Source organism: Phyllostomus hastatus, unplaced genomic scaffold (assembly GCF_019186645.2).
Source record: "Phyllostomus hastatus isolate PE091 unplaced genomic scaffold, TTU_PhHast_1.1 phas_scaffold_345, whole genome shotgun sequence".
Lineage (NCBI taxonomy): Eukaryota > Metazoa > Chordata > Mammalia > Chiroptera > Phyllostomidae > Phyllostomus > Phyllostomus hastatus.
In genome coordinates this window covers 9,912,186-9,937,077 of record NW_025334024.1, presented here as the reverse complement: position 1 = coordinate 9,937,077, position 24,892 = coordinate 9,912,186, and the positions used below count along the sequence as shown (strand labels likewise).

The following is a 24,892-nucleotide window of genomic DNA, read 5'->3' as shown; positions in this document are numbered from 1 at the left end:
CCTGATGCAGTCACTGCGTACCTCACTGAGGAAATGGGATGCTACAGGACTTTTTAAAGTCCGTCTTAGTCCTTCTCGCCGGAATTGGGCAGCTGGCCCTCCCCAGTGTACCACCACCGTGCCCACTTCACAGAGCCCAGTAGAACAGCGTGATGACCGTCTCGGATGTGCCTCCCCAGGGACTGGCATGTTTACAGAACTGTCAAGTAATGTCTTCTGGCATTTCTCCATCAGGGTCTTGGGAGATCACAGGTTTACACACAGAAAACACAGTGAGCTGAGATGGAGAATTTGATTTGGGACATAGAAATTCCTCTTGTCGATATTCCTTTATTTATTTGGTTGTGTTGGCAAATGGGCTACTTCACAGACGTGAAGCTTATGAAGGGACAGCTGAAGTTTCCCCACTTCAGCTCTGAAGCTGTTTGTAACTCTTGTGTAATGGAGTCTTCCTAAAATGTATTACATACTTCTGCCTTTTTAAGAGAGGTTGCAGATTTAAAGGTTCACGTTTATTGAGCACTTACTATGTATGTGGCACCACACTGAAGTGCTTACGTCTCATTAATGTCCCCGAAACCCTGTGAGATAGGTACTATCATAATCCCCATTTTACAGATGAGGAAGCTGAGGCTTGAAGAGGCCAGGTGACTGCCCCAACGTTACCCAGGTAGAAGTGACAGAACTGGGACTTGTGCCCACGACTGCCCAAGCTCGTTAGAAACTGGCCATGATTGGAGAACACTTGATTAATACATGACCCTAATGACTATTAACTTTCAAAGTTGGGCCTTTGGCAGCCTACACTCACATTTTAGAAATGTGTCCATTTTTCTGAGTATCCCTTAGCCGCATTTGAAAAGGAGTTAGTATGCAAATTGGCAGCACAGAAGCCCAGATTTTTGAATATTCAGGTATATTCCTTCATTCATCAGATGTTACTCGACTCCCTACCATGTTACTGTGCCAGGCACTCCGGAGGTAAAGAAACAGGCCTGCAGCCGCCTCCAAGGAGGGCACACGTCAGGGCTGCTGCAGTGGGACAGTATATGAAACCCACCTGACTTGTGGGCAGGAAAGCCTCGAGAAGGTGGTGATTCTTGAACACACCGTTCAAGGAGGCTGTCCTCCTCGTTGACACCCATGCTGTATGGATGAAACCGATGAGTTGAGAGCAGGTGGAGTTGGATGCCTCCCTGGCTCCAAAGAGGCCAAGAAAGAAATGGGGAAGGCATATATAAGAAATAATTCAAGTTGTCTTGCTTGGAAAAGACACTGTGGTCAGATGTTAATGGGCTCTGGGCTAGACCAAGGAGCTTGGTTTCTATAACCTGAGTCTTTCTTAGATGGTGGTTTATAAAAACAGGAAGTCTATTAGAACCACATCTGGTGGAAGAAAAATACATGTTTAGTGGGATGTGCTTTCTCATTTGATAAGTAAATGGGTGTTAAATGCAATTCCCAATTGTAGTTCTTAAATATATATATATATATATATTTTAAAGCATTGGTAGCATCATTAGAATCAAGTATATGGGTTTCCAGGTGATGCGTTTGACATATTTTAATGACAGTGTTCTTATTCTAAAAGAAGCATGTTAATAGAATATACCAACTTCTCTAATCTAGAGATATCTAACAATTTTGAAACAAGCCTCCCCCCGTACACCCATATCCGTGGTCCATGCCTGTGATCTCTCTTCTTCGTGTCACGCCCCTCCAGCTGGACATAATGTCATCTCTTGATGCCTCGTAGTCACCATTATGGATGCTGTTTATGGCACAGTGCTGTAAGCTTGTGTGATGGCTGAGGTGGGACAGTTGTTTAGAGACCTTTTAAATTAGGCCTTTTTTCTTTTTCTCTCTTTCTCGTAGGTTGGCTCATGGTCATTGCGTCTGGCTGCTTTCCATATGTCTTCTCACAACTTCTTCCTAGTGCATTTTCTGCCCGCAACGATAAGTGCTAGAATGGCTAATGGCCAGGCTAGTCAATACGTGTTTTAAAGCAAGAGTAAGCAAGCTCCAAGAGAGGGCAAAGGGGCTGTTTTCTGAATTAGAGCATAAACTCTGCAACAGCTATTTTAACTGCCAGGAAAGCGTTACCTGTCTGTAAGAGATAATGGAGTTTTGCTTTATTGGTGACAGTGAGCTAAGCAATGTTACTATTAGGCAAACTTTTCCAGACAGAAAAAAAAAGAAAGGAAGAAAGAAGAAAGGAATGGGGAGGTGGGACAGGAGGAGAGGGGGGTAGGGAAAGAAAGAGAAAAAAGCCAGACCAGTGCTGGCTTTGGGTTCTCATTTTGAATTTCTCTCTTTTCCCATTTGCTGATCACAGTGGTTTAAACTTCATTGACCTGATGGTGCGACAAGGGAACATCGACAACCCTCCTAAGACTCCCCTGGTGCCAGGTTTTGAGTGTTCGGGGATTATTGAAGCTCTGGGGGACAGCGTGAAAGGATATGAGGTAATGTTTTGACTTTTGACTGAAAGAGTAATATCAATCTGAAATCCATTGAGATAATAAAAGATTATGCAAAATTGCTTGACGTAATCTATAATGTGTATTGTTATTGCTATCTTATTGTTTTATTTTTTTAACAGTGTTGGACTTTCCAAATGCTGCATGTAGTTCTCATGTACCATCTTGGTGCTCCTGGCAACAGTCTGGTGGCCAGGGGAAATCTTGCCATCCCCTTTGTTCGTGTTATACAGCTGTTAAATAGGAGTACTTGGCCTTGGATTAATGAAGTGTGCATACCTACTCTTCCCCCCCATGCTTCCCGCTTTCCCATCACCTGTGGCTCAAAAAACAATTACAAAATGTAAAAGTTGGGGAGAAATAGCCTCTGTATTTTTATGTCGATTCCTTTAAATATCTACTTAACTGATACATTTAAGTGATCGTTTACAAGTGGCATTTTGGGGTGAAGTTTGAAAGCTACAGGGTAGAGGTATCTGACAGTAGGACAGAACTGGTCATGAATTGATGGATTTGGGGGTAGGATAATGGACAAAGAGGGTTATTATATCACTCTGACTACTTTTGTACATGTTTGAAATTCCCCATAATAAAAAAAAATTAAACAGTGGAAAGATATAGACCTTTTCTACCATTATAATGCAAATAAAATAGAAACCAGTCTATAAAAGCTGAAAAATTGTGAGCAAACCAATCACACAAAATTGCAGTAGTTCGGAGTCAGAAAACCAATAGAAATTAGGTACAAGAGCTCTTGCTTACTACTAAGTGCTTCCCCAGGGAGACATGAGTGGATCTAACATTGAGAACCCGCTATAACCAGAAACAAGGGCAAGTTTTCTTTTTTCAGCCTCACTAAAACCCCGCGAAATTACGTTTGTTACTGTCTCCTTAGAGTTGAGGTTCAGAATGGTTCAGTAATTGTCTGTGAGGTCCAAAAAGGAGCAAGTAGTGGTGGAACCTGGATTCGAGTCACCAGGGCCTTCTCACCATTCCATGAGCTTTGCCCTCGCTCCCAACCTGCAGATGCTGCCATACTAACTGCAGGAAGAAAAATCCTATGCAATGCGATGCTAAAACACCCTTGGGACTTGAATTTCAGTCTGCTGCTCAGTCTCTGTGCATCTGAGCCCCAGTACATTCTGAAAATATCAATATGCTCCCAATTCATGATGATGAATGTCTGGAAATCGCTTCTTACCCATCAGTCTTTTTGTCACTGTTTTCAGATAATGGGGCAGGAAAATGTTGAGCAAGAAGTAAATGTGCTTTTTTTTTCTTTTGTATGACTTTTTACATGTTCTGCCCCCAGGTAGCAATAGAACCCGAGGCAGCACCACCTCTCCCTGGAAGTGCTGCATAGAGGAGACACTGCCTGCTCTTCACTCCCTCATATGGTCCCAAGGGAAATGATCGTACTACTAACTCTGTTAATTCTGAACACTGGATACACGACCCTTTATCTTAGGACATAACAGTAGATGGGGATGTCGCTGTCTTTAGTTTAGAGGGAGGACATGCTCTGCTGGATTATATATTTTCCCCTCATATATGACCTTTCTTCTGCTAGTTAGCTCTGGCCTCCAGATTGTCAGCCTAGTCTCTACCCCCACTTCCCTGCAGCGACTTTCAGCTGCACAAATGAAAGACACAGGTTTCCAGTCAGGGTGTGATTTGGGAGAAAACCATTACTAAAATTCCCTCCATAATTTTGACTTAACATTTTCACTTATGTTAGAGATGGAATTCCACATGGCAGCACACTGGACAGGTCTCCTGGTTGATGGATTGTTAGAGGCTTGAAAAGTTGTTGCTGGAGGCCCAGCAGTAAAGGAACAATTTGGTCTTAGTTGCCCAGGTTTTTTTTTTCCTTAACAAAATAAAAAAACGAGTGAACTTGATGTTTTTGAAGTTGCCTACCCCTGGGCTCTGAGTCCGGGGCTGATCTGATGGTGCAGCCACTTCTGCCACTTTGACTATGAGATGGGAGAGGGGGACAGGCAGCCCTGCGGTGATGGCTGGGACCCTCACCATCTGGGCGGCTGAGACAGTCTTTGCCACACCCCGTGTTGACACTGGAGACCACCCGCTACTCTGGGGTACTGAGTCTGTACCTTTGGGTTTCCATGATTCTGTGCAGAAGAGGCTGCCAGTGTTAGTCCACAGTGATTCTCTGGTCCAAGCCATTGCATTTAAGATGGTACTGCTGACACTTATCATTTGGCATTCAACACTTCCAGGGGCTTACACCTTCATTGTCAATGGGACGGCTCCTCCATTTCATCAGCTGCTTCATTAGACAGCTGTTCTCTGCTTCATAAAGCATAATGGGTCTATATTTAGCTTTTGAACACTAAACTGTGAATTCCATGAGATCAGGAACCAATCTGTTCTTTCTAAGAGCTTATATTGATTGCTCTTTTCTCATTTTACATATATACTGCCAAGTGCACTGCATGCACTTCATAAGGACCTTTTCCTAATGTTATACCCATTTTAGAGCTGATAAAACTGAGGCTTAGAGTTAAACATTCTTAGACTTGGAAGGTTCACCTGTTGTGCACCCTTATATAACTTTTTCTTCTTTGTAGTACTTATCTCAGGTATAATGAATTATTTTATCTGGAGTCAGATTGCCTAGATTCAAGTCCTGGTCCACATGCTCTCTAGCTCCAGGACTTTGGGCCTGTGCTTTAATCTCTTTGCATCAATTTAAATGTTTTTGTGTAATCTACAATCATTCATCCGTAATAGGGGATTCTTACAGAACCCACCTCATAAGAGGATTTTGTTGTTTGTTGAGTAGGGTAGAAGAGAAATGCTAAGCTACAAAGGAATTAAAACAGAATCAATATGAACATAAAAGTATACATATATACTAAAACATTCATATATGAAAGCCATTAATTTATGGAGAATTTATTATAACTATGCAGTTTGAATGTTGCATTTGAAAGTCATAGTACAAGCCACTAACATGAATAGCAGCATGACTCAATTTAACTGGCACTTTGCAGCTCCTACAAGCTATCGGTATTAGTTCACTTATTTGTATTTCCCTTCAGTAATGACATGCTATGAAAAAAGGTAGCATACCATCATAACCACTTTAAAGGGAGGACTGCTCTTATTTTTTTGCATGGTGTCTGGCTATGTAAACTACTGATAAATAAAACACAATATTCTGCCATGCTTTTATAGGGAATTTGTACAGAAGCCATGAATTAAAACATGCAATGTTCTTAGCACAATGCCGGCCATATAATGTATGCCCGGTAAATGGTAGTTGTTCTCGCCCCCGCTGGCATATTCCTATTTGGCACTAAGCCTGGTTATTCTTTTTGTCTCCTGCACTTAGATCTGCATGGCTATTTTAATGCGCCATGTTCACATCCACAGTGATATCTTCATTGCGAATACCACAGTGAACTAGCATGTCAGGGCATCCAAGAGGGGTGGCAGAGAATAAGCAACAGTCGATTTGACTCCCGGCCTCGCCCCACTAACTTTCCTAATGGCTCAGTCTTTCTCAGCTCCAAAACAGAGAGATTAGATGAGAGCGTGAGTCAGGACAATGACCTCCTGACAGTGGCACTCCATGGTGTGTGACGTGCTCCACGTCATATATTCATGTGCGAGACAAGGAGTACAGAATCTGGTTTCCACGGCCCCTGGGATTTTTTTTATAGATGGGCTTCAGAGCATCCAAAAATGCCTTGAAATTGAGAGGCAGGTGAGGGTGTGCATATTTGAGGGTTCTTTTTTTCTGGGAAGGAATCTATATTTTTCATCAGATTATTGAGTATTTGAGAAATCCCTCAAAAAGGTTCAGAAAGCTCCACTAACCCTGTGCCTCCCTATGCCCAGATCGGGGACCGTGTCATGGCATTTGTCAATTACAATGCCTGGGCAGAGGTGGTCTGTACGCCAGTGGAGTTTGTCTACAAGATCCCCGATGACATGAGCTTCTCTGAGGCTGCTGCATTCCCCATGAACTTCGTCACAGCCTACATGATGCTCTTTGAAGTGGCCAACCTTCGAGAAGGGATGTCTGTTCTCGTGCACTCAGCTGGTGGTGGCGTGGTAAGTTGGCTGTTTGTGTGTCCTGGTCCTCAAGGTCATGATGGTGAAAGTGAAATCACACCCAAGTGGCAATGAAATTTCTCTGTGAGCTATTTCCATTAGTAGGGATGCTCTCTATAATTCCAGTGAAGCTCACATGGATGGGGGAGGTTGTATAAATGACTGCACTGCAAATAGGGCGAGCCTCGTGGCATGTGAGGACTCAGTGGGTCTCGGAGATGGTTTCTGTAAGACGCACTCTCAGTCTTGGTATTACAATGAGCTGCTTCTGTCAATCATTGTGAGATGCCTCACAGTCCTGTTCTACTACTATTTGAAATGCCAAAAATGTGGATGATGATTTACTTTTTCAATAAATTGCCAAGAATTTGAGATTGTTCCCATATTAACAACATTCTTATTCATTTGTGTTCTGATGTATTTTCTTGAGTGGGAGAGAAGGAGACTATGATTGCACTAGCATAATGGGAAGGTCACATGCATGTAATGGGAAAGCCACCCCATGAGGGTAGCTGCACGTGTGAATGTCATCTGTCAGGTGTGTATTTGACAAGGGGGGAAGCACTGGAACTAAAAACTGCTGCTCTGGAATTCAGGGATGGCAGAAAATTCTTCCAGGGTTTGGATGGGTCTCTGTGACAGTCACTCAGTACATACTGCACACCTGCCACATGGTAGGCACTATGTTCCTGTCATGGCCTACTGTGGGTGGAATAGAACACCAGTCTTTCTGAGAGTGAGAGGACCTACTCATCAACCCAACAATTATTTATTGAACACATACTATGTTCCGGACTCCACGGGTTAAAGATTAATAAGAGAAGGTCCTGATGTACCATCTAATAGGGTTTGAGAGGTTCTCAGTGTTGGTGATCCTGTGGCTGGATGACTCAGAGACTGACTCCTGTGCCTGGGTCTACCTTGAAGATATCTTCTCTGGAGGTCACGCTAACATTGATTTTCTTAAAATATTGGCTTTTTACAATTATCAAAACCCTGCATAGTATATAGCACATTGCTGTTTTTCCCTTTCTGAGAAGACAAGGTCACATACAAAAAAAACAGGAAGGCAAAGAGATAAAACTTTAGGAATGTCTTAAGAGGAATATCTTCAATCACTTTAGCAAATTTGCTAATGTCTTTTGACCATGAGTAAAGATATAATAAAAGCTAAACATCCCTTGGAAAGGAAATAGATTTTAGTGCCAGTTAATGTGGTAACAGCCAGCAAGCCATTTAGAATTCTGACGTTTATGATCTTCGTGTGCTCAGCATACAAAGCATTAGAGACTTGTTTTCGTGCTATGAACATGAGCGCCAGTCTTTACAATGGTGCTGAAGCCAATTCTGCTGAGAACTGGATGTTTGAACACTGGCACTGATGATGCTTCATGTTTTTTATTTTTCATTTGAGTTTGTTTCTGGAACAAAGAGGAATGTGTCAGGAGAATGTATCTCCCAAAAACAAAAAATCTCTGGAGGTAAAAGTTTTTACAGTGCCTTTTTCTGGGCTTACATACACTACAGCAGTAAGAACTGAAATGTGAAACAGACGAAGGAACTGGGGAAAGGGGACAATGCAGGTAGGAAAATAAACTGGCACACACGGTGCAGGCCATGGTGTCCTAGAGCTTTGTTCAAGACGGACAGGAGCCTGGGTACTTAGCTTCCTAATACTGTGCACGAACAGAGAAACACGGCCAGCTGTGTGAGTTTGTGTTCACTCGATGGAAATAAACCAGTTATTACAGAGAATTTTAACCAGTACCAGGTTTTGAGACCTGGGGAATACTTCTCAGTGATTCCTCATAAGAAATGTGTGCTGAAGTGTAGTGAACATCCTCACAAAACTGTTACAGTAAATGCCATGACTTCCTTGATGCTTTTTCTTTAGGTCTACCTCTAGGATTGTCTAATAGCACCAAAGTGAAGGAAATACAGTGAAAGCAAATATCCTGGTGCCAAAAGGAAGTAGTCTGGTTTAAACTGTGGCCAGTTTAAAGGTGTGGTTGTACGGCCCATCTCTCAGGTGAGGGGGTCTCCTTGAATAGTGTCTCTCCCACCCAGGATGCGATAGGTGGTATGAAGCACTGAGTTCAAAGTTATCATTAGAGGAAAGACTTCTGGCCAAGTGCACATCTGTGTGTATGAACACTTAAGTAAGCTATGGTGGAGTTGACCCTGTCTTACAAAATCTAAGAACACCTAAAGAGAACCCAGACCATTCCACCACCCCACAGTGGAAAGGCCAGTGAGTCACCCCCAGGCAGAATTAGACTCCTTCCAAGAAGACAACCAGTCACTGCTGTGGTGGTGGCGGGTGCTCCCTGGGAGCACTTGAAATGTATTATCTGTGTTACCCTGGTGAGGAACGAAGATGCTTCCTATCCCTGTTGGACAAATTGTTAAGTGCAGCTGCTGGCTGTGTGGTCAGTGCAGCAGGCAGGATAATAAGCCCCTTCCCCTTACCGACATCATGTCCTAATCCCCGGCACCTATGAGCAGGATATTTACACAGCAAAGGAATTTGCAGACTAAGGTGAGGACCTTGAGATGGAGAGATCATTTTGGATTATCCAGATGAGCCCAGCGTAATCACGAAGGTCCTTAGAGACGGAAGTGGGGGGAGGGTCAGAAAGAGGTTTAAAGACTACACTGCTGGCTTTGAAGGCAGAAGCAGCACCAGGAGCCAAGGAATGCGGGGAACTTTAGATGCTGAAAGAGATAAGGAAATGGATTCTCCCCCAGGAGCTTCCAGAAGGAACACAGCCCTGCTAACACTTGATTTTTAGCCTAGTGAGACCCATTTTGTACCTCTGATCTCTAGAACTGTAATATAATAAATCTGTGTGTGTGAGGGAGGTTAATTTTTGAGACACTCAGCTTGTGGTAACTTGTTACAGCAGCAATAGGAAACGAATACAGACATTTCCCTGGGCTGCCTTCCCTTCCACTGTGGAGAGCCCACAGAGGCCTGAAGAAAAGCATGTAGCAAGTAGCAGAACTAGGATCCATACCCTCATCTGGCTGGTTCCCAAGACTTCTCTTTCTATTTCACAACCTAGAATGTTGGCAGAACCCAAGTCATTCATTCCTTCATTTATTCATGTGTTTAACAAATACAGTTCTCCTTCTACCTGGTGCTAACTATAGACATTTTATTTTATTTTATTTTATTTTCTAGTGTAATGAGGATTATCTTTTGTAATTGAATTTATTGGGGTTACATTGGTTAATACAATTACATAGGTTTCAGAGGTACAGTTCTACAACACATTATCTGTACATTGTGTTGTGTGTTCACTATCTAAAGTCAACCTCCTTCTGTCATCACTTGTCCCCTGTTTATCCCCTTCTACCCGCCCCCACCTCCCTTTCCCCCTGGGAACCACCACACTGTTGTCTGTCTATGAGTTGGGTTTTTTTGGCTAAATACCTTCACCTATGTCACCCAGCCCCCCATGCCCCTCCCCTCTGACAGCTGTCAGTCTGTCCTCTGTATTTATGGGTCTATTTCTATTTTGTTTATTTTTTATTGGATTCCACATATAAGTGAAGTCATTCGGTATTTGTCTTCCTCTGACTGGCTTATTTCACTTAACATAATACCCTCCAGGTCCATCCATGCTGCTACGAAAGGTAAGACTTCCTTCTTTTTTATGGCCAAGTAGTATTCTATTGTGTAAATGTACCCCAGCTTTTTTATCCACTCATGTACTGATGGGCATTTGGGCTGCTTCTAAACCTTGGCTCTTGTAAATAACGCTGCAGTGAACACAGGGGTGAATACATTCTTAGTGTTCAGGTTTCTTTGGATATAGCTGCAGAAGTGGAACTGCTGGGTCATAAGGCAGTTCCATTTTTAGTTTTTTGAGGTATCACTACACTGTTTTCCACAGTGACTGCACCAGTCTGAGTTCCCACCAATAATGCAACAGTGCCTCTTCTCCACATCCTTGCCAGTACTTCTTGCTTGTTGATTAATTGATGACAGCCATTCTGACAGGTGTGAGATGGTATCTCATTGTGGTTTTAGTTTGCATCTCTCTGATGATTAGTGACATTGAGCACCTTTTCATATGTCTATTGGCCATCTGCATGTCCTCTTTGGAAAAGTGTTTATTCAGGTCCTTTGCCAAATTTTAATTGGATTGTTTATTTTCTTGGTGTTGAGTTCTTTGTAAATTTTTTATATTAACCCCTTATCAGATATATCATTGGCGAACATGTTTTTCCATCCACTGTGTTGTCTTTCTGTTTTGCTATACAAATGGGCTGCCAATCCCATTTTGATAGTTCCTTTGCTGTATAAAAACTTTTTAGTTTGATGTAGTTCCATTTATTTATTTTTTCTTTTGTTTCCCTTGATTGAGGGGATATGTCAGAAAAAATATTGATAGGAGGAATGTCCGAGTAACTACAGACATTTTAGAGAACTAGACGACCTTGGCCTGGTGCACGTTTTCTAACTGGATGTTGAAGAGGTGGCAGGAAGACTAAACCTAGTTAGAATGAAGTTTTCTAAATTGAGTTAAACATATGTGTGCAGTTTTAATGGCACCAAGACTTCTGTCTCATTTATATCGAAGTCTGGGATAGGGAATTTGCAAACAGAATATGACAAATACCAGACTTAAACTGTAATTTCAAGGGAACCTTTAATATAGGATAGGAAAATAATCTGATCCAGAGCGAGTTGCTTTCTCAGTGTCTACACGTCTTTGCACGGCACTGTTTTCCTCTGACAACAGCACAACCAGACAGCCTGAGAGGGTAATGCCCCTAATCGAATCTTCTGAACCCCACTGAAAAATGGGCTTACAACCTCTTAAAGGAAAGATAACAAAATAAGCAACCAAGTGGGGCTCATGTTAGGAATTTCAAGATGAGAGTTTGGCTGCCAATCCCATTTTATAAACTAGTGTGGCTTTGGGCATCTTGTTTGGGGGTGTGCTTGATTTGTGGAGAATAACATTACTGTTACTATGTGGTTATTTGCACCTGTGTGTGACATTTGATGCTTTTGAGTTTTTAGAGTCCCTTCACCTTTTTCATCATCCCATCCTAGCAGAGAAAGTAGCAGCCTGATGTGGTCCACAGATCTTGGAAAGGAAAGCAGAACTTCATTTTCAGACTGAGTTAAATAGCCATCACTGAATTATTAATTTCTATTCATTATGGATGGGGTGTTTCCCAGTGTCATTCAGATCGCTTCAAAGGAGAAACAACAGAGGGAGAGGCAGAATCTATAAAGGAGGCCCCAGGGGGCTCCCTGACCTCATGTATGGGTCTGTTCATGTATGGGCCTGTTCATGTATGGGCCCAGAGATGGATGGTCCTCCCTGAATGATGGATTAACCATACACTGTTTTAACATTAGACTGGGAGAGCCTGGGGTAAGTAGGAATACTCAGTGTGTTAGATGATTTGAACATTGGCTCGTTATTCAATTTCAGCACAAATGACATGACCATTTGCAAAAATCACTACAGGTGAATATTTTGTTGAGATACAACCATCCTTGATCATGAAAGGCACCAATACCTACCCAGCTACCAAAGCCAGCAACCCAAGAATTGTCATTAGCTCTTCTTAACATAGTACAAGTTTCCAAATCCTATGATTTATTTCTTTATTCTTTTCACTCATCCAACACAGATGTAGTGAGGGTCTCAGTTCAAGACACTGAATTAGACCCTAGGTGTTCAAGAGCATATGGCAGATTTTCTTCCAATGAGAAGCTTGATAAGTCAAAGGGGGACATTTAAATCAAAGAATCGCATGCGTAACTGCCAAGTGCTATGAAAGGGAGATACAAGTTGATACGAATGCTTTCAATAAGAACCTGACCCAGGATGGAGGTGGGGGATGAAATCAGGGAAGGCTTCCTTGAGGAAGTGGCATCTGTACTTCAATCTGAGGCTGACAAGCAGGTAAACTGGATACGAGTGGAGGTGAGGTCTGGGCATTCATGAACAGTGAAGTTGGGGGCCCGGTGGGCTACCATGTAAAGAATTCCAGGTAATAGCACATTTCCTATATCTCCCTTTCTCTCCCTGTCCCATGGACTGTTGTTTTACCTTTGGCCCCGGTGTCTCTCACCTAGATTACTGCTGCACACACTTAAAGGGCTTCCTGCCCACAGTTTCCTCTTTACACCAGCTCTTCACTCACGGCCAAAGTGGTTTCCCCAACGCACCAACCAGCTCTTGTCACTCCCTGCCTATAAATGACACAGATTCCCACTGTTGTCAAGATAAAGTCCTTAATTTCTTGACACAAGTGGCTCTCTTCATCTGGTCTTTCTCTCTCTCCCGTTTCCTCTCTTTCTCTCTCAGCTTCCATAGGCGAATGGCTGAGATGGCTGCCCCCAAGCTCTGCTCTCCTTCTGCATACAGACTTGCTGCTGGTAGGGGGCTGCTCAGCCAGGGGCTGCTTTATTAAGCCACCAACCCCACCCCTACCCTCCCATCTACCTAAGGCCATGCATCTGAGCTCACGCCATGGGTGAGGGCAGCGGCCATGTGAAATGTATCACTTCCAGGCCTGCCCTGTCTTACGAGATCCTCCATGCTCTCTCTCTCCCCAGTTTCCTGGCAGATGCCAAGATTGACCTGGGCAGCACAGGTTAAAGGTGGCAGAGCCTGCACCCTCCCAGTAACCTCGATAACTGCACTTCCATCCCCTGTCCTATCCCTGCCTCATTGCTAAGGAGACTTCATGTGAGAAAGAAGAAAGAAACCCCTGTTATTTTAACTACTGGCATTCCACAGGCTACTTATTATAGCAGCTAGCATTCCCTTTACTCTATGCACAAGGCATATGGCTTTTCCACCTCTCCAGGCTGCCCCTTCCCTCTCCCTCTGCTCTCCTGAGAGTAAGGGCAAGTGCAAGGGCCCTGGAGTCAGACCGTCTACAACCAAAGCTCACGCCCTTGGGCAAGCCACTCAGCTTCTCCATTTCCTCATTCATGTAATGGGAAGAACAACAATACATTTATTCCTCAGAGGGTTTCTATGCGTGTTCAGTGAGCTTATGCTTAGGAAGCACTTAACATAGGACCAGGCATAAAGTAACTGTTAGCTGCTGCCATTACTGTTATTCATTGTGGGTTTACTCATCTCCTCTCCCTCAATCAATAAGCCCTTCCGTCAGGGCAACTGGGTCTTGCTCTTTTTGTGCCCATTTCCTGCCACATAATAAATGTAGCAAACAGGTGTCAATCCAAAAACTGTTGCAAGCCATTTTTTCTGTGCTCTAGAGGAGTTACCTTCTGAACTAAAGAAGGCCCTGTTACTGCATTAATCCCTGGGGTCGGGGAAGCTTTCCTAGTGATCTTGTATATTTCAATCTATTAAGCAGTCTTTGGTGCCCTTGCCCATGCCATCCCACATTCTGAATACTCGTCCCAGGTTTTTTGTCTGTATCTGATGTGCGTTATTAGTTGAATGAGGGCCCCTCTTCATGGCCCCCATGGCTGCCACAGCAGGCGTCCGCTCCGTCATCACACATCCATCCATGCTCAGTCTATGCCCTTCAGCACCTGGACTAGCAGGCGCATGCGCGGGACCTCAGAGCAGAAAGGAAACAAAGGCGGACACCAAGTTGTGTCAGACATCAGCTGTGAACTAGACACTTTGAGAACATCAGTCATTTAGTCCTTACAACAACCCTCCCCTATTGGGTAGTACGTGACAGAGACGAGATCAGATTGTGAGTTCTAGAGGGAGGCTCCCTGAGTTTAATCCCAGTCCCACCCTCCCAACCACTTTAAGACTCATTTTCCTCATCTGTAAAGTGGGATGATATTAGTGCCAGCCTTAGGTGGTACTTAGGAACCTGGAACAGGCTTGGCATAGGATAAACAACCAGTGAAATTTAGCTATTATAACTTTCCAGGTTAATTAAGAGGTTCAGTGTTGTTTTTAAGGCTGCAATGTTAATGAGTATGGGGTCATATCTGAACCCGAATGTCCAGTGCCAGGAATTTCTGTCCCAGTGCCCTTAGCACTAAACCACAGACAGCAGTGGCCTCAGAAACATCTGCACCACCCTCATTTTTTCTGCTTGCCCCACCCTGTGCACCTGGATAAAGGGGACTTCACTCTAGCAAGACCTCACCATCACCAAGGACCTGCAACTTCAGGAAATGGAACCTCTGAAAATGTAAACAGAACAAAGTGGATCTATCTTATCCTTCATGAATAATCAAAGGGATGAGGACGAACTGTATCTTGGCATCTGAGGAAAGGGCTGTGGCCTGGGGACTCGCTGGAATAGGTAAGACCTGGTTCTCTAACTGATGACCCCAAGAATCAGGTCCTCTCCTCCCTAAATGACAAAAATGCTCCAGAGACAAGTCATGAAGCAAGGGCCCACTTCCCTCCTGGCCATAACCTCTGATGCCGGTGGCCAATGCTTGGACTTCTCGCAGGTCAGTAATATGTCTAAGGTTAGAATGAACTACATCTAAAAGCACTTCTTCCAAGCTATGTCTAGGCCTGTGAAAGCCTCACTTGATTTTTATTCTAGGTGCTTTTAATTCCTTTAGAGTAAATCATGAGTGGGTCATGGGAACAATCTTTATCATAAACATTATAAAGGTTAAATTGGGCCTCTGAGACAGGATTCATTCATTCCTTGTTAATTGAATTAATATATCAGTTCACAAGGGGATAGGAGGTAAAATAGACTGGCCCAGTAATCTCCATATCCTCTCTATGAGGTAGTATTGTTACGTCCTCATTTTACTGGAGGAAACAGACACACAGAGAGGTTAAGTAACTTGCTCCAGCTCATGTAACTATGAAGAGGACAAGCTGGTCTGTGAACTCTTTGAATACAGAGCCCATGTTTTTAAGGACAGGGCTGTGCTGATAGTAGGCAGTGCTGAACGGAGTCCTGCTTCTACTCAGAGTGAGCTGCAGTAGATCCTACTCCACAGGATTAGTCGGTGGGCTTTCTTCCCCAAGTACTGAGGATAAGCAGGGGCTTCCCAGAGCTGAGGGATCCTCAGGAGGAGGAAAAGAGCCCCCATTGACACGGCTGACTTTGTCAGGTTCAGCACTGGTGTTGCCCTTGATGTTAACTCTCCAGCTGAAATTAAACCCCAAGCTACCATGTCCAGGAAGGCAGGGATGGTGTGATCTCATTCTTCTGGAATCCTGAGCACTGAGCCCAGGGCTGAGCACATGGGTGTTGCTTGAAAAATATTTGCAGAGGAAATGAAGGAAGAAAGAGAACAGAGAAAGAAAGAAAGAAGACAAAAAGGGCAGCATCTGAGTTACGGAGATAGATTCCGGAACCCCAGAGCCAGTTTACATCTCATGTTCTCTGGTTTCCAGGTGAGAGAGCTTGAACAAGTATGTTAACTTCCCTGGATGTTGTTTCTTCGTCTGTAAGACTCAGTGTAACACCTAGCTCTTAGTTTTTACAGTGTTTTAAAAGAGGATTATGTAATGGGCTTTGCATACTATCTGACACAAAGCAAACTCATATGCCAGTTGCTATTATTACTACCGTTACTAAGTTCTTACTATCATTATCTGATTAGAAAATATTACTCAGTGATTCTCTGGCACTTATAGCCAGAATCAAAAGAGCGGAAAATAGGACAGCCAACTGGCAGCTGGTTGTTGAAACTTGAGAGCAAGGGGCAGATAAAGCCAATCTCCACTCCAGATAGCACTTTCCTCAAACACATAAGACATGATTAGACTTTAAGGAAAATTCAGCTCCATAGTTCCAGGCCTCGGACATGCCCCAAAGACTCGAAACACAAGGACTAGTCTTTGCTGAGGGTCTGTGACCCCAGGGACCCCAGCAACACACACAAAAGGTCACAGTTGCTTTTCAAAATATTATTGCCCTGATTAGGATGAACAATTAATTCAGTGGGGAGATACCGAGCAAGAAGCAGCCTTGTCCACTCTCATGGGCACCCACCAGGCTGTCGGCCATGGCCTGGGGATCCTAACCCCCAGGCTGGCCACCAGTCACTCTGACTGTGCCTGCCCAACAGCTTCCCCATGACACACTCAACAGAATCCCCTGTAATGCTGTCAGTCTACTCCTGCACAAAAACATCCTTACGTATTACTCGTCCCACCAGCACCCACTTCCCTAACCCTCTGCCCCCACCACGATCCCCTTGTTTAAATTCTTAGGGAGTCAGAGGAACAGTCAGCAACAGTTGTTAAGCATTCAGTCTTTGGAGGAGACTCCTGGATTTGAATCCTGATTTCTATGACTTATTACCTAGTGTGCTTTATTTTCCTCATGTTTAACACAGTTGTTATACTTAGCTCATAGTATTGGGAGTCTCAAATAAATCAATATGTGTAAAAACCTTTAAATAATGCTTGAACATAATAAGTACTCAATAAATGTTACCTAATGGAACTGTAGTGGAGGCTGGGATGTGCCATCCAGAACCCCCTTCAGGACTAAGGTATTCATTTCTCCTAGCTGCCAGATTCTTGGCTCCTGATGCCTCACAACTGTATCCCTCTCCAGTAATTGCCCCCAGGGGAAGAGAGCTGCCTCGCTTAAGGGGTAGCCTGCATCTAATCATTGTTGGATGCAGGACTAAAGCGCCCAGTTCCCTTCCTGAATGGAAACAACACTGAAGGGCCAGCCCAGCTTTGGAGCTCCTAATGGGACTGGCTAAAAGCATCTCTTGCAACAATTAATACTCAGCTTCTCTCTCTGCCCAGTCTCCCTTCCCTCACTCCTTGGCAGATGCTGTCCCAGAGTACTCCCCAGTAAGCACCCTGCATGCACATCTCCAGTCAGAGTCCTTTTCCAGGGATCCTGGCCAGTGACAATTGTTGTGATGATCATTTTGATTATTGGGCATCATATCTGCAGCCCATGCAAAACTGCTTGCCTAGCTGGTCCATTGGTTGAATTTCCCAATGCTGGCCCTTATTTAGACCTTACTTCTCAGCCCTGTGCTCACTTGGTTCAGGATGAGCTTATCCTCTTTCTGAGAATCCTCCTTGTTGTCTGGAACTCTGCTGAGTGCCCGGAAGCAGCTCATAAGTGCTAGGGATTGAATAAGTGGGTAGGCAAGGGAGCTAGTGCTTATTTCTAACTCAACATTTTGGGTTCCTCTCAGTATTAATAAACCTGGGATGTATGTCAGCCTAAATAACTTTCCAACTTGGCCCTGAGCTGGTTCAACCAGGCTCTAGGTTTTAACCCCCTATGGTGAGATTTGCTGGAGAGAGAAGTAAAATTATTCTGGGCTAAGCTTAAAGAAGAGAAGTTCAAATAAAAGATTAAAGGTATATTTCTCTTTATTTAGGCAAGTTACTTAATCTCTCAGAACCTCAGTTTCCTCATCTTTACGACGAGGCTTAAAATGTTGACGCGAGTGTTCACTGAGTTAATTCATACAGAGCAGTGGTTTCTGAAGTGTGGTTCTAGGCCAGCAGGGTCATCTGGGAACTTGTTAGAGATGCATGTTCTTTGTCCTTACCCTAGACCTAGTATGGAATCAGAAACTCTGGGGTGGGCTAACAATCCGTGTTTTAACAATCCCACCGGGAGACCTCCATGCATGTTCAAGTTTGAGAGCCGAAGACACAGAAAACTTAGAACAGAGCCTGACGCTCCGAAGTTCGCCGGGAATTAGATATCACTGTCATTGTGCAGTGGTGCTCTGTGATGCACAGTGGATGTAGATTTAAGGAGTTTGTTTGTCTTCATTTTAATCCTATCTGTATGTGTAGTTTATGCTTGTTCTGGAGTAGACGTTTAGAATCCTGGAAGTCAGGCCAACCTGTATTTGCATTCCAGATTCAACCACTTACTTGGTGATTAACCAAGTTGTTTTTTTAAAATATTTATTTTTCCATTACAGTGTATGTTCAATATTATTCTGTATTAGTTTCAGGTGTACTGCATAGTGGTTAGACAGTCATATACTCTACAAAGTGATCCCCTGATCTTCCAAGTTGCTTAATCCCTCTACTTCTTAATTTCCTTGTGTGTAAAATTGTTAACAAAGCACCACCCTCCTAAGGTTGTGCAGTTAACGAGATAATGGAGAGACTCCTTAGCACAACGGCAGCTCTGAGTCGGCACGCAGTGCCCATGATTACGTCCAAATAATACCCAGCCTTGGAGATAATAGGCAATGGAATAATTAACTTGCACGCATTTTTATGTTTGCAAATAAAAGCAAATGTGCAACCCAGTTTATTGTGTGAGGGGGAGGATGAGCGGCTGTCATCTTTATAAAAAGGGACTCGTTATGTGTCACACTGGAATGAAGGGTTATTTCAAATTCTCTCAATACCAGACCTGTGAACTCATCCACGTTTGAGTTTTCCTGATGCCTGGCTTCTCTGGCTGCTCGCCCAGTGTGTGGAAGGGCCGACTTCTTGCCGGAGCATGAAGTCAGTAGCTAGAGAGCACCAGTAACACACTTCAGTGTAAAATGACAATACAACACACAAGGAGTATTTGGACACTCAGGGTGCTATTTAAACTCCTTGGTTTTATTTTTTTATTTTGTGTCCATAAAGTCTGTCTAGCATGCAAGTCCGTGTCCCACAGCTTGGAGCAGCCATTCAGTTGTGCATGTCAGCTTGCTGGCTCACGCGGTGGTGGAGTGTGGTGGCTAGGGCACGGGAGGTGGCATGTGTGGGCTTGAACCCTGACCCTCATTCTCATTTGTAAAATGAGGAAGCTAATTTAACATGTATTGAGCAGCCGGCACATGGTCTGCATATAATACCTACTTAACTACTTTTAATTCTACTATTGGAATTGATGTTGTTAGAATATCCAGCATGGATTTCAGGAGGCAAAAATTCAAATTATGCAAGCATGCTTCTTTTTGCACTGTTTTTTTCCCTGTCCATCTTCAAATCAAATTGGGGTCACAATAATTCCAGTCTCAAACCTGAAGAAGCTACACAGATTTAAACAGTAACTGTTAAATCAGAGGCCCCCCTAGGAGACCATAATATGTTTTTCATGAATGTTTCTAAATGCTCTTATATAGCTCTGACTACAGGCAGACATGCCCATTTATACTCCCCTCCTGTCCCGCATTGCACGTGACCAATCCTCAGCCCCACTAACCAGTCTTGGGGCAGTGGAGGGACAACTGCCTCCTGTTCTCGCCCACACGTGTCTAGGCCACATTCAGACTGAGGCAGGTGTGCAGGAATGCCCTGCGTACCAGAGAGATAACAGTTCCATCGAGCTGCCAGCCTGTCTGCTGGACTCTCTGCCTTTTCAAGCCGGGCTTCATTGTTCTGACAAGGAGGGAGGAAGGTGGGGAGCTTGTCCTGGGGACTGGAAGAGCCTGGAGGCTGGTTCCTCAGGAGCCCACTGTCCTGACCTTAGCATGGGGTTGGGATGTGGTTCAAAACAGGAGTTTCAACAAATGCAAGGACAAGTCTGTGCTGCACCTTTTCTGAGGGTCACAGTGACACCCAAGACTGTACCCATCAGGGAAGCGACCAAGGGCTTTCAAAATTGGGCTGGTCACTCTTTTCTAAGGAAAAATGTTGAAAACTCTTTCTGGAGCCAAACGAACCTAAGAGTCAGTTGAAACTGAGCCATATAGATGGATGGCCACTCCACACTCCCCCTGCACAGTGCCCCGAGGAGACAAGGCCGGGGGAGACGGTCGTCACACCAGGAGGGCTCCACATTCTGGGAAGGAGACAGATATGCCACCAACTGTGAAGTGGAGTGTGGAGTCTGCACTAATTGAAGCAATAGAATACTCTGGAAAAGAATAATGAATTCTTCATGGGGGAGGGATGATATGTCAGCAGAATTCTTAAGGAAAAAAGTTGCCAGAATACATGGCATGAAGCCTGAGGAAAGCATGCAGCTGCAAATATTGGGTAGGTCGTGACGAGTGACACAGGCAGACAGGCCTAAACCACGACAGCCCCGATCCACCTGTAATGCTGGCTGGCCGCACGAGACTCTTCCTCCTCTCCATCCTCTAGCTCCCAGTTATGAATATTTATAACTCTGATTAGATGTCTTGATGGATGAATCAGAGCCAAGATAATACGTAGTGCCAATTTTTCTTTAATTTAAAATTGTCAAATTTTAATTTTTCAAATTTTTAAGTTTACTACATATGTAAAACCAAGCATGGAAATGCATTTTTATTGCTAATTTCTTACAAGCATTCTGCCAGTGCCTTGCACTCATTATGTTATTTATATGCTTGCAACAACCCTACGAGGTATCGGCCATTTTGAGATTGAGGAAACTGAGGCTTGCTGCAGTGAAGTCATTTATTCACGGCCAAGTGGTTGGCAAAGAAGAGGGAGGGAGAAGTCACACTTGGATGGGTCTTCCTCAAAACCTGTGCTGTAAACCACTGAGGTGGGTCAGCAAATGAGGAAGGAGACAGCAGGTACAGGTCTACCCATCTGCTCATTGCTTCTGCCCACTCGCCTATTTTTGGAGCATCAGAGCGACCTGGCTGCAAGCTGTCTTTTTCCATGGCATGTAGGGTCATGTTGGCCTCCGAGGAGCCAGGTGGGCGGAGGGGGGCTGGGCAGGAGGGAAGCTTGTGGAGCAGGGCCAGGTGTGGGTCTGAACAAAGCCACCCAGTTCTGAGGGTGGGCAAGCTGCTCCGCTTTCTTCAGAGCCCCACCAGAGGGTCAGTCCCAGTAGGCTTGCCATGTCTAGCAGGTATGGGTTTTATCTTGAAATTTAACTTCCCAGAGGCCCCTGTGTTCTCCTACAAAAAGTTTTAAACCTTCCAGGAAATTAATTACACAAGTGAGTCTGAAAACCTGGATTTGAGGTGATTAGGCGATGTATCAGCCAGGAATTCACTAAGGAGGGCAAATATTTTAAGCCTCAAGAAAAGCGACTAAAAGGAGCCCTATTCTCTAGAGCTCGTCCCCGTGATGAGAAAATGGCTATGTGTTCAATGCCAAGACCTAGACTCCCCTTCCCAAGGCCAAGCAGAGGCCAGCCTTACTCCCAGATGCTCAGAGACCTCCCCCAGCCACGCAACTCTGCAGCATGGAGAGATGACAGGACCTTGAAGGCTGGGGCAATGAGGATGGGGAAAATGGAGGAGACCAGCCTTCCTCTGCCAGAAAGTGCATGAGGCAAGTGATTTACTCTCTGTCACCCAATGGGTCTTTATTGAGCAATTACTATGTGTCAGACAGCATGCTGGGTGTCTACTATGCAATGGCAAATAAAGGACACAGGCACATAACCAAATGAATATCAAACAAGTATTTATCTATATTTACATACCTATCTATATGTGTATATATATATATATACATAGATATGTATTTTTATGTATAAATAATGCACATGTATATGTGCATATTTTATAAATATGTGTGTATATATATTATAAAGGATCAAGAATATGTGTGTGTGTATCCATGATCGAGATGCTATCACAGAGAATAAACAGGGAGAAAGATGCACTGCATATTGAATCATCAAAGATGACCTCACTGAATAGGTGACATTTAAGCAGAGAGAAGGAGGCAATTATATGAAAAGCAAGAAAGAAGCATATTGCAGATTTTGGGAAACAGCAAACACCCCAGGAAGGGAGTGCTGGTGCTACCAAGTCATTGAAAGAGGATTATTATTCTCATCTAACCACAGAGTTGGCTTGCTGAGATCTAGCCTGCTACCCACTAGGCTTTGTGGCAGACACCTGGATGACCACCATGCCCCATCCCTGAGGTTGGTGCAGACAGTCCCAGTTTAGCCAGCTGATACCTGCAGCTCTCTGCCTGAGGTCGTTATTTCCAACTTGGCCCTTGTTTAGGATAGGCTGGAAGTTTCTGTGAGTTAATTACAGGCCCCCAAGAGTATCCCTCAGCGAGTGAGTGATGGGAGTTGAGTGGCGGACACCTAGCTTCTGCCCCCTGGGTGGGAGAATTACGAGGTGTGTTCTCTTAGAAGGGACCCACTAGAGATGAGCTCCCGCTGTTCACTGGGTAAGGCTTTTCACAGGCTTTCTGCCTTCTCTGCCTCACTAACCTATTTCTTCATCTCATTTTTTGGGGCCAGTTCTCAAATAAATGATGTGCACACAAATCCTCATCTTAGGGTCTGCTTTTGAGGAAACCCATACCCTCAGAACAAGTCATTCATGATCAGCCAAAGATTAGCTCCAGCATCCTTCCTCATCATCTCCTTCCCACCAACGTTTCTATCTGCAGCCACACCTGTCCCTCTTCCCTTTGTAGCCACACACTTTTCAACCTGAGAACCCTTACTAGCTCTTATTTCTCTGCCTGGCAAATTCCTGTTTATCATTTCAGTATCACCTCCTCTTGGAAGCCTTCCCTGCTCTCTCATCTATATACTCTCAACAATGTTTTAGTGATTTTTGCCTTGACAAGACTCCACCTGTCCACCCCCATTCACCCATCCACCCACTCATCCAGTAGGTATGTATTAGCTACCTCCATATGCCGGGCAGGCACCAGTGTGCTGCAGCTGTCCACGGGTCTTTCTGTCTAGATGGATCTTTGTGAAGTAGGGGTAGGTCTTAGACATGCCTGTTCTTGCAGCACGTAGCACAGGGTCCAGGATGGAGTGGGTTCTTGGCAATAGTTTGATCAAATTAAATTGATGAACTTTACCTGTTCCAGGCAGACAGCATCTGTGTAATGAGGTTCTTAATTACACAGAGGCAGACACATTTATTAAGCATGTGGAATTAATACCCGAGTATGTTATCATCACAATGTGAATGACATGTAGCCAGTTTCATTACTAAAATAGCTTGTAAGCCATTAAGCCAGTGACCGTGCTTGATTTCCCAATACCGAAATTATTCTTCAAAGCAGACACAGCCCTCCAAGGACTCTGCTTCATCACTCTGTGAACCATGGGTCTGGCATTCCTGCTTTCCCTCCTAGATCTTCTCTCTGGAACTGGACTAAGCCGTTTGACCTTGTAATTTCATTCTGGTAGGGTTGCCATATAAAATACAGATGCAACACTAACTACTGACAATATCTTTTAAAGAAATAATCCGAGAGTTAGTCAAATGGGCAGCCAGGCTGTACTCAGACATTAAGAATCCATACTTTGTCCCACAATGAGCTGGACTCAAAATATACGGGAGCAGGGAAACCAGATTTTGACTCTGCCTTCTGAATCTTACAAAGACCTATGTGTAGAGATGTTCACTGAAATATGGCATATAATAATATAGCATTCTAATTTCCTGCAAAACAGGGATTGGTTAAAATGCATTATAGTATATCCACATAACAGAATATCCCCCAGCCATTCAAAATGATGATGTTAAAGAATTTTCATGACCCACAAAAGTGCTCACAATATGAGCTTAGGAAAAAAATAATCAGGGTATACATGGCATATTCAGTGTGATTCCAGTTATGTGCACAACCTAATACTGATATGTTTCTCCATGTTGAGAAACTACTGGAACAAAGTAAGTCAAATTATGTAGAGTATTTATTTCTGAAATATGGCTTCATAGTTGACATTTTTATAGATTTCTATATTTTCTAAATTTCATTCTTTTCAATTGGCATGAACATGTGTTGCTTTCATAATACATTTTTAAAAGAGCTTCATAGAGATCAGAATAGATCCTTCCGCTGCAAAATGTGGCATTTCATTCTCTCATATATCAGGAGAGCTTACTAAAACGTTCAGGCTCTGTGCTGTGCTTTGGGAAGTAATGGCTTCAGTCTTGCCAAGAGATTTTTGGGAATGAGGAAGCAGACCGGAAACTCTGGAACTGGGAGTGATTTACCCTTAGCTCTTTTGTTGATTGTGACCTATAAATTTTTAGTGGCCAAAAGCAGCAGGTGTGCGGGGAGAGGATGAGAGACAAAAGCCAAGCCCTCCGCCTCTCCCTCTGCGCCCCATGCTTCTGACATATAAACCCGTGGTCCTCGAATTGTGTTGCCTGAATACTGTTCCAGCAATGCACTTCAGAACCTGGGCAGTAATGGGTCCACGTGTACACCTGACCTTTGCTACAGTTAAGGACACATACCTGCCTGTCCACCAGAGTGTGGGCACGCGAGAGCTCTAAAGTGCAGCGTAGTGTGCGAGACAACTTGCTGTAAGCAGAAGCAGCAGCACCTTAGATTGAAGCTGTCACCTCAGGAAGATTGCCTATTTACTGGGCCATGCAGGAAATCTGTCTCACGCGTGAAGTACAGCGAGCGTGGTCAGGCCACTTTGCTGTTCTAAAGTCAAGTGGCGAAACCATGGGAACAGTAGGATGACTGTTGTTGCCTTTGCCCACTGCAAAGACATGGCTGTGCTATAGCTGTGAGTAGCAACACAGCCCTCCCTGCTCTTTTAGT

The 24,892-nt window shown here is 44.0% G+C and overlaps 1 protein-coding gene and 1 non-coding gene across 2 annotated transcripts in view; one reads left to right on the top strand and one right to left on the bottom strand.

Moving 5' to 3' along the window:
* The window catches only part of VAT1L (vesicle amine transport 1 like), a 148,784-nt gene that overhangs the window by 22,518 nt on the left and 101,374 nt on the right, over positions 1-24,892 (top strand). Inside the window, exons 2-3 of the mRNA XM_045819199.1 lie at positions 2,336-2,465; positions 6,348-6,563. Of these exons, the coding sequence (XP_045675155.1) occupies positions 2,336-2,465; positions 6,348-6,563 (346 nt within the window). The remainder of the gene's footprint in view (positions 1-2,335; positions 2,466-6,347; positions 6,564-24,892) is intronic.
* On the bottom strand, positions 5,528-5,673 carry LOC123806226. Its single transcript, XR_006783459.1, has one exon. It is a non-coding gene; the product is annotated as a small nucleolar RNA SNORA15 (small nucleolar RNA).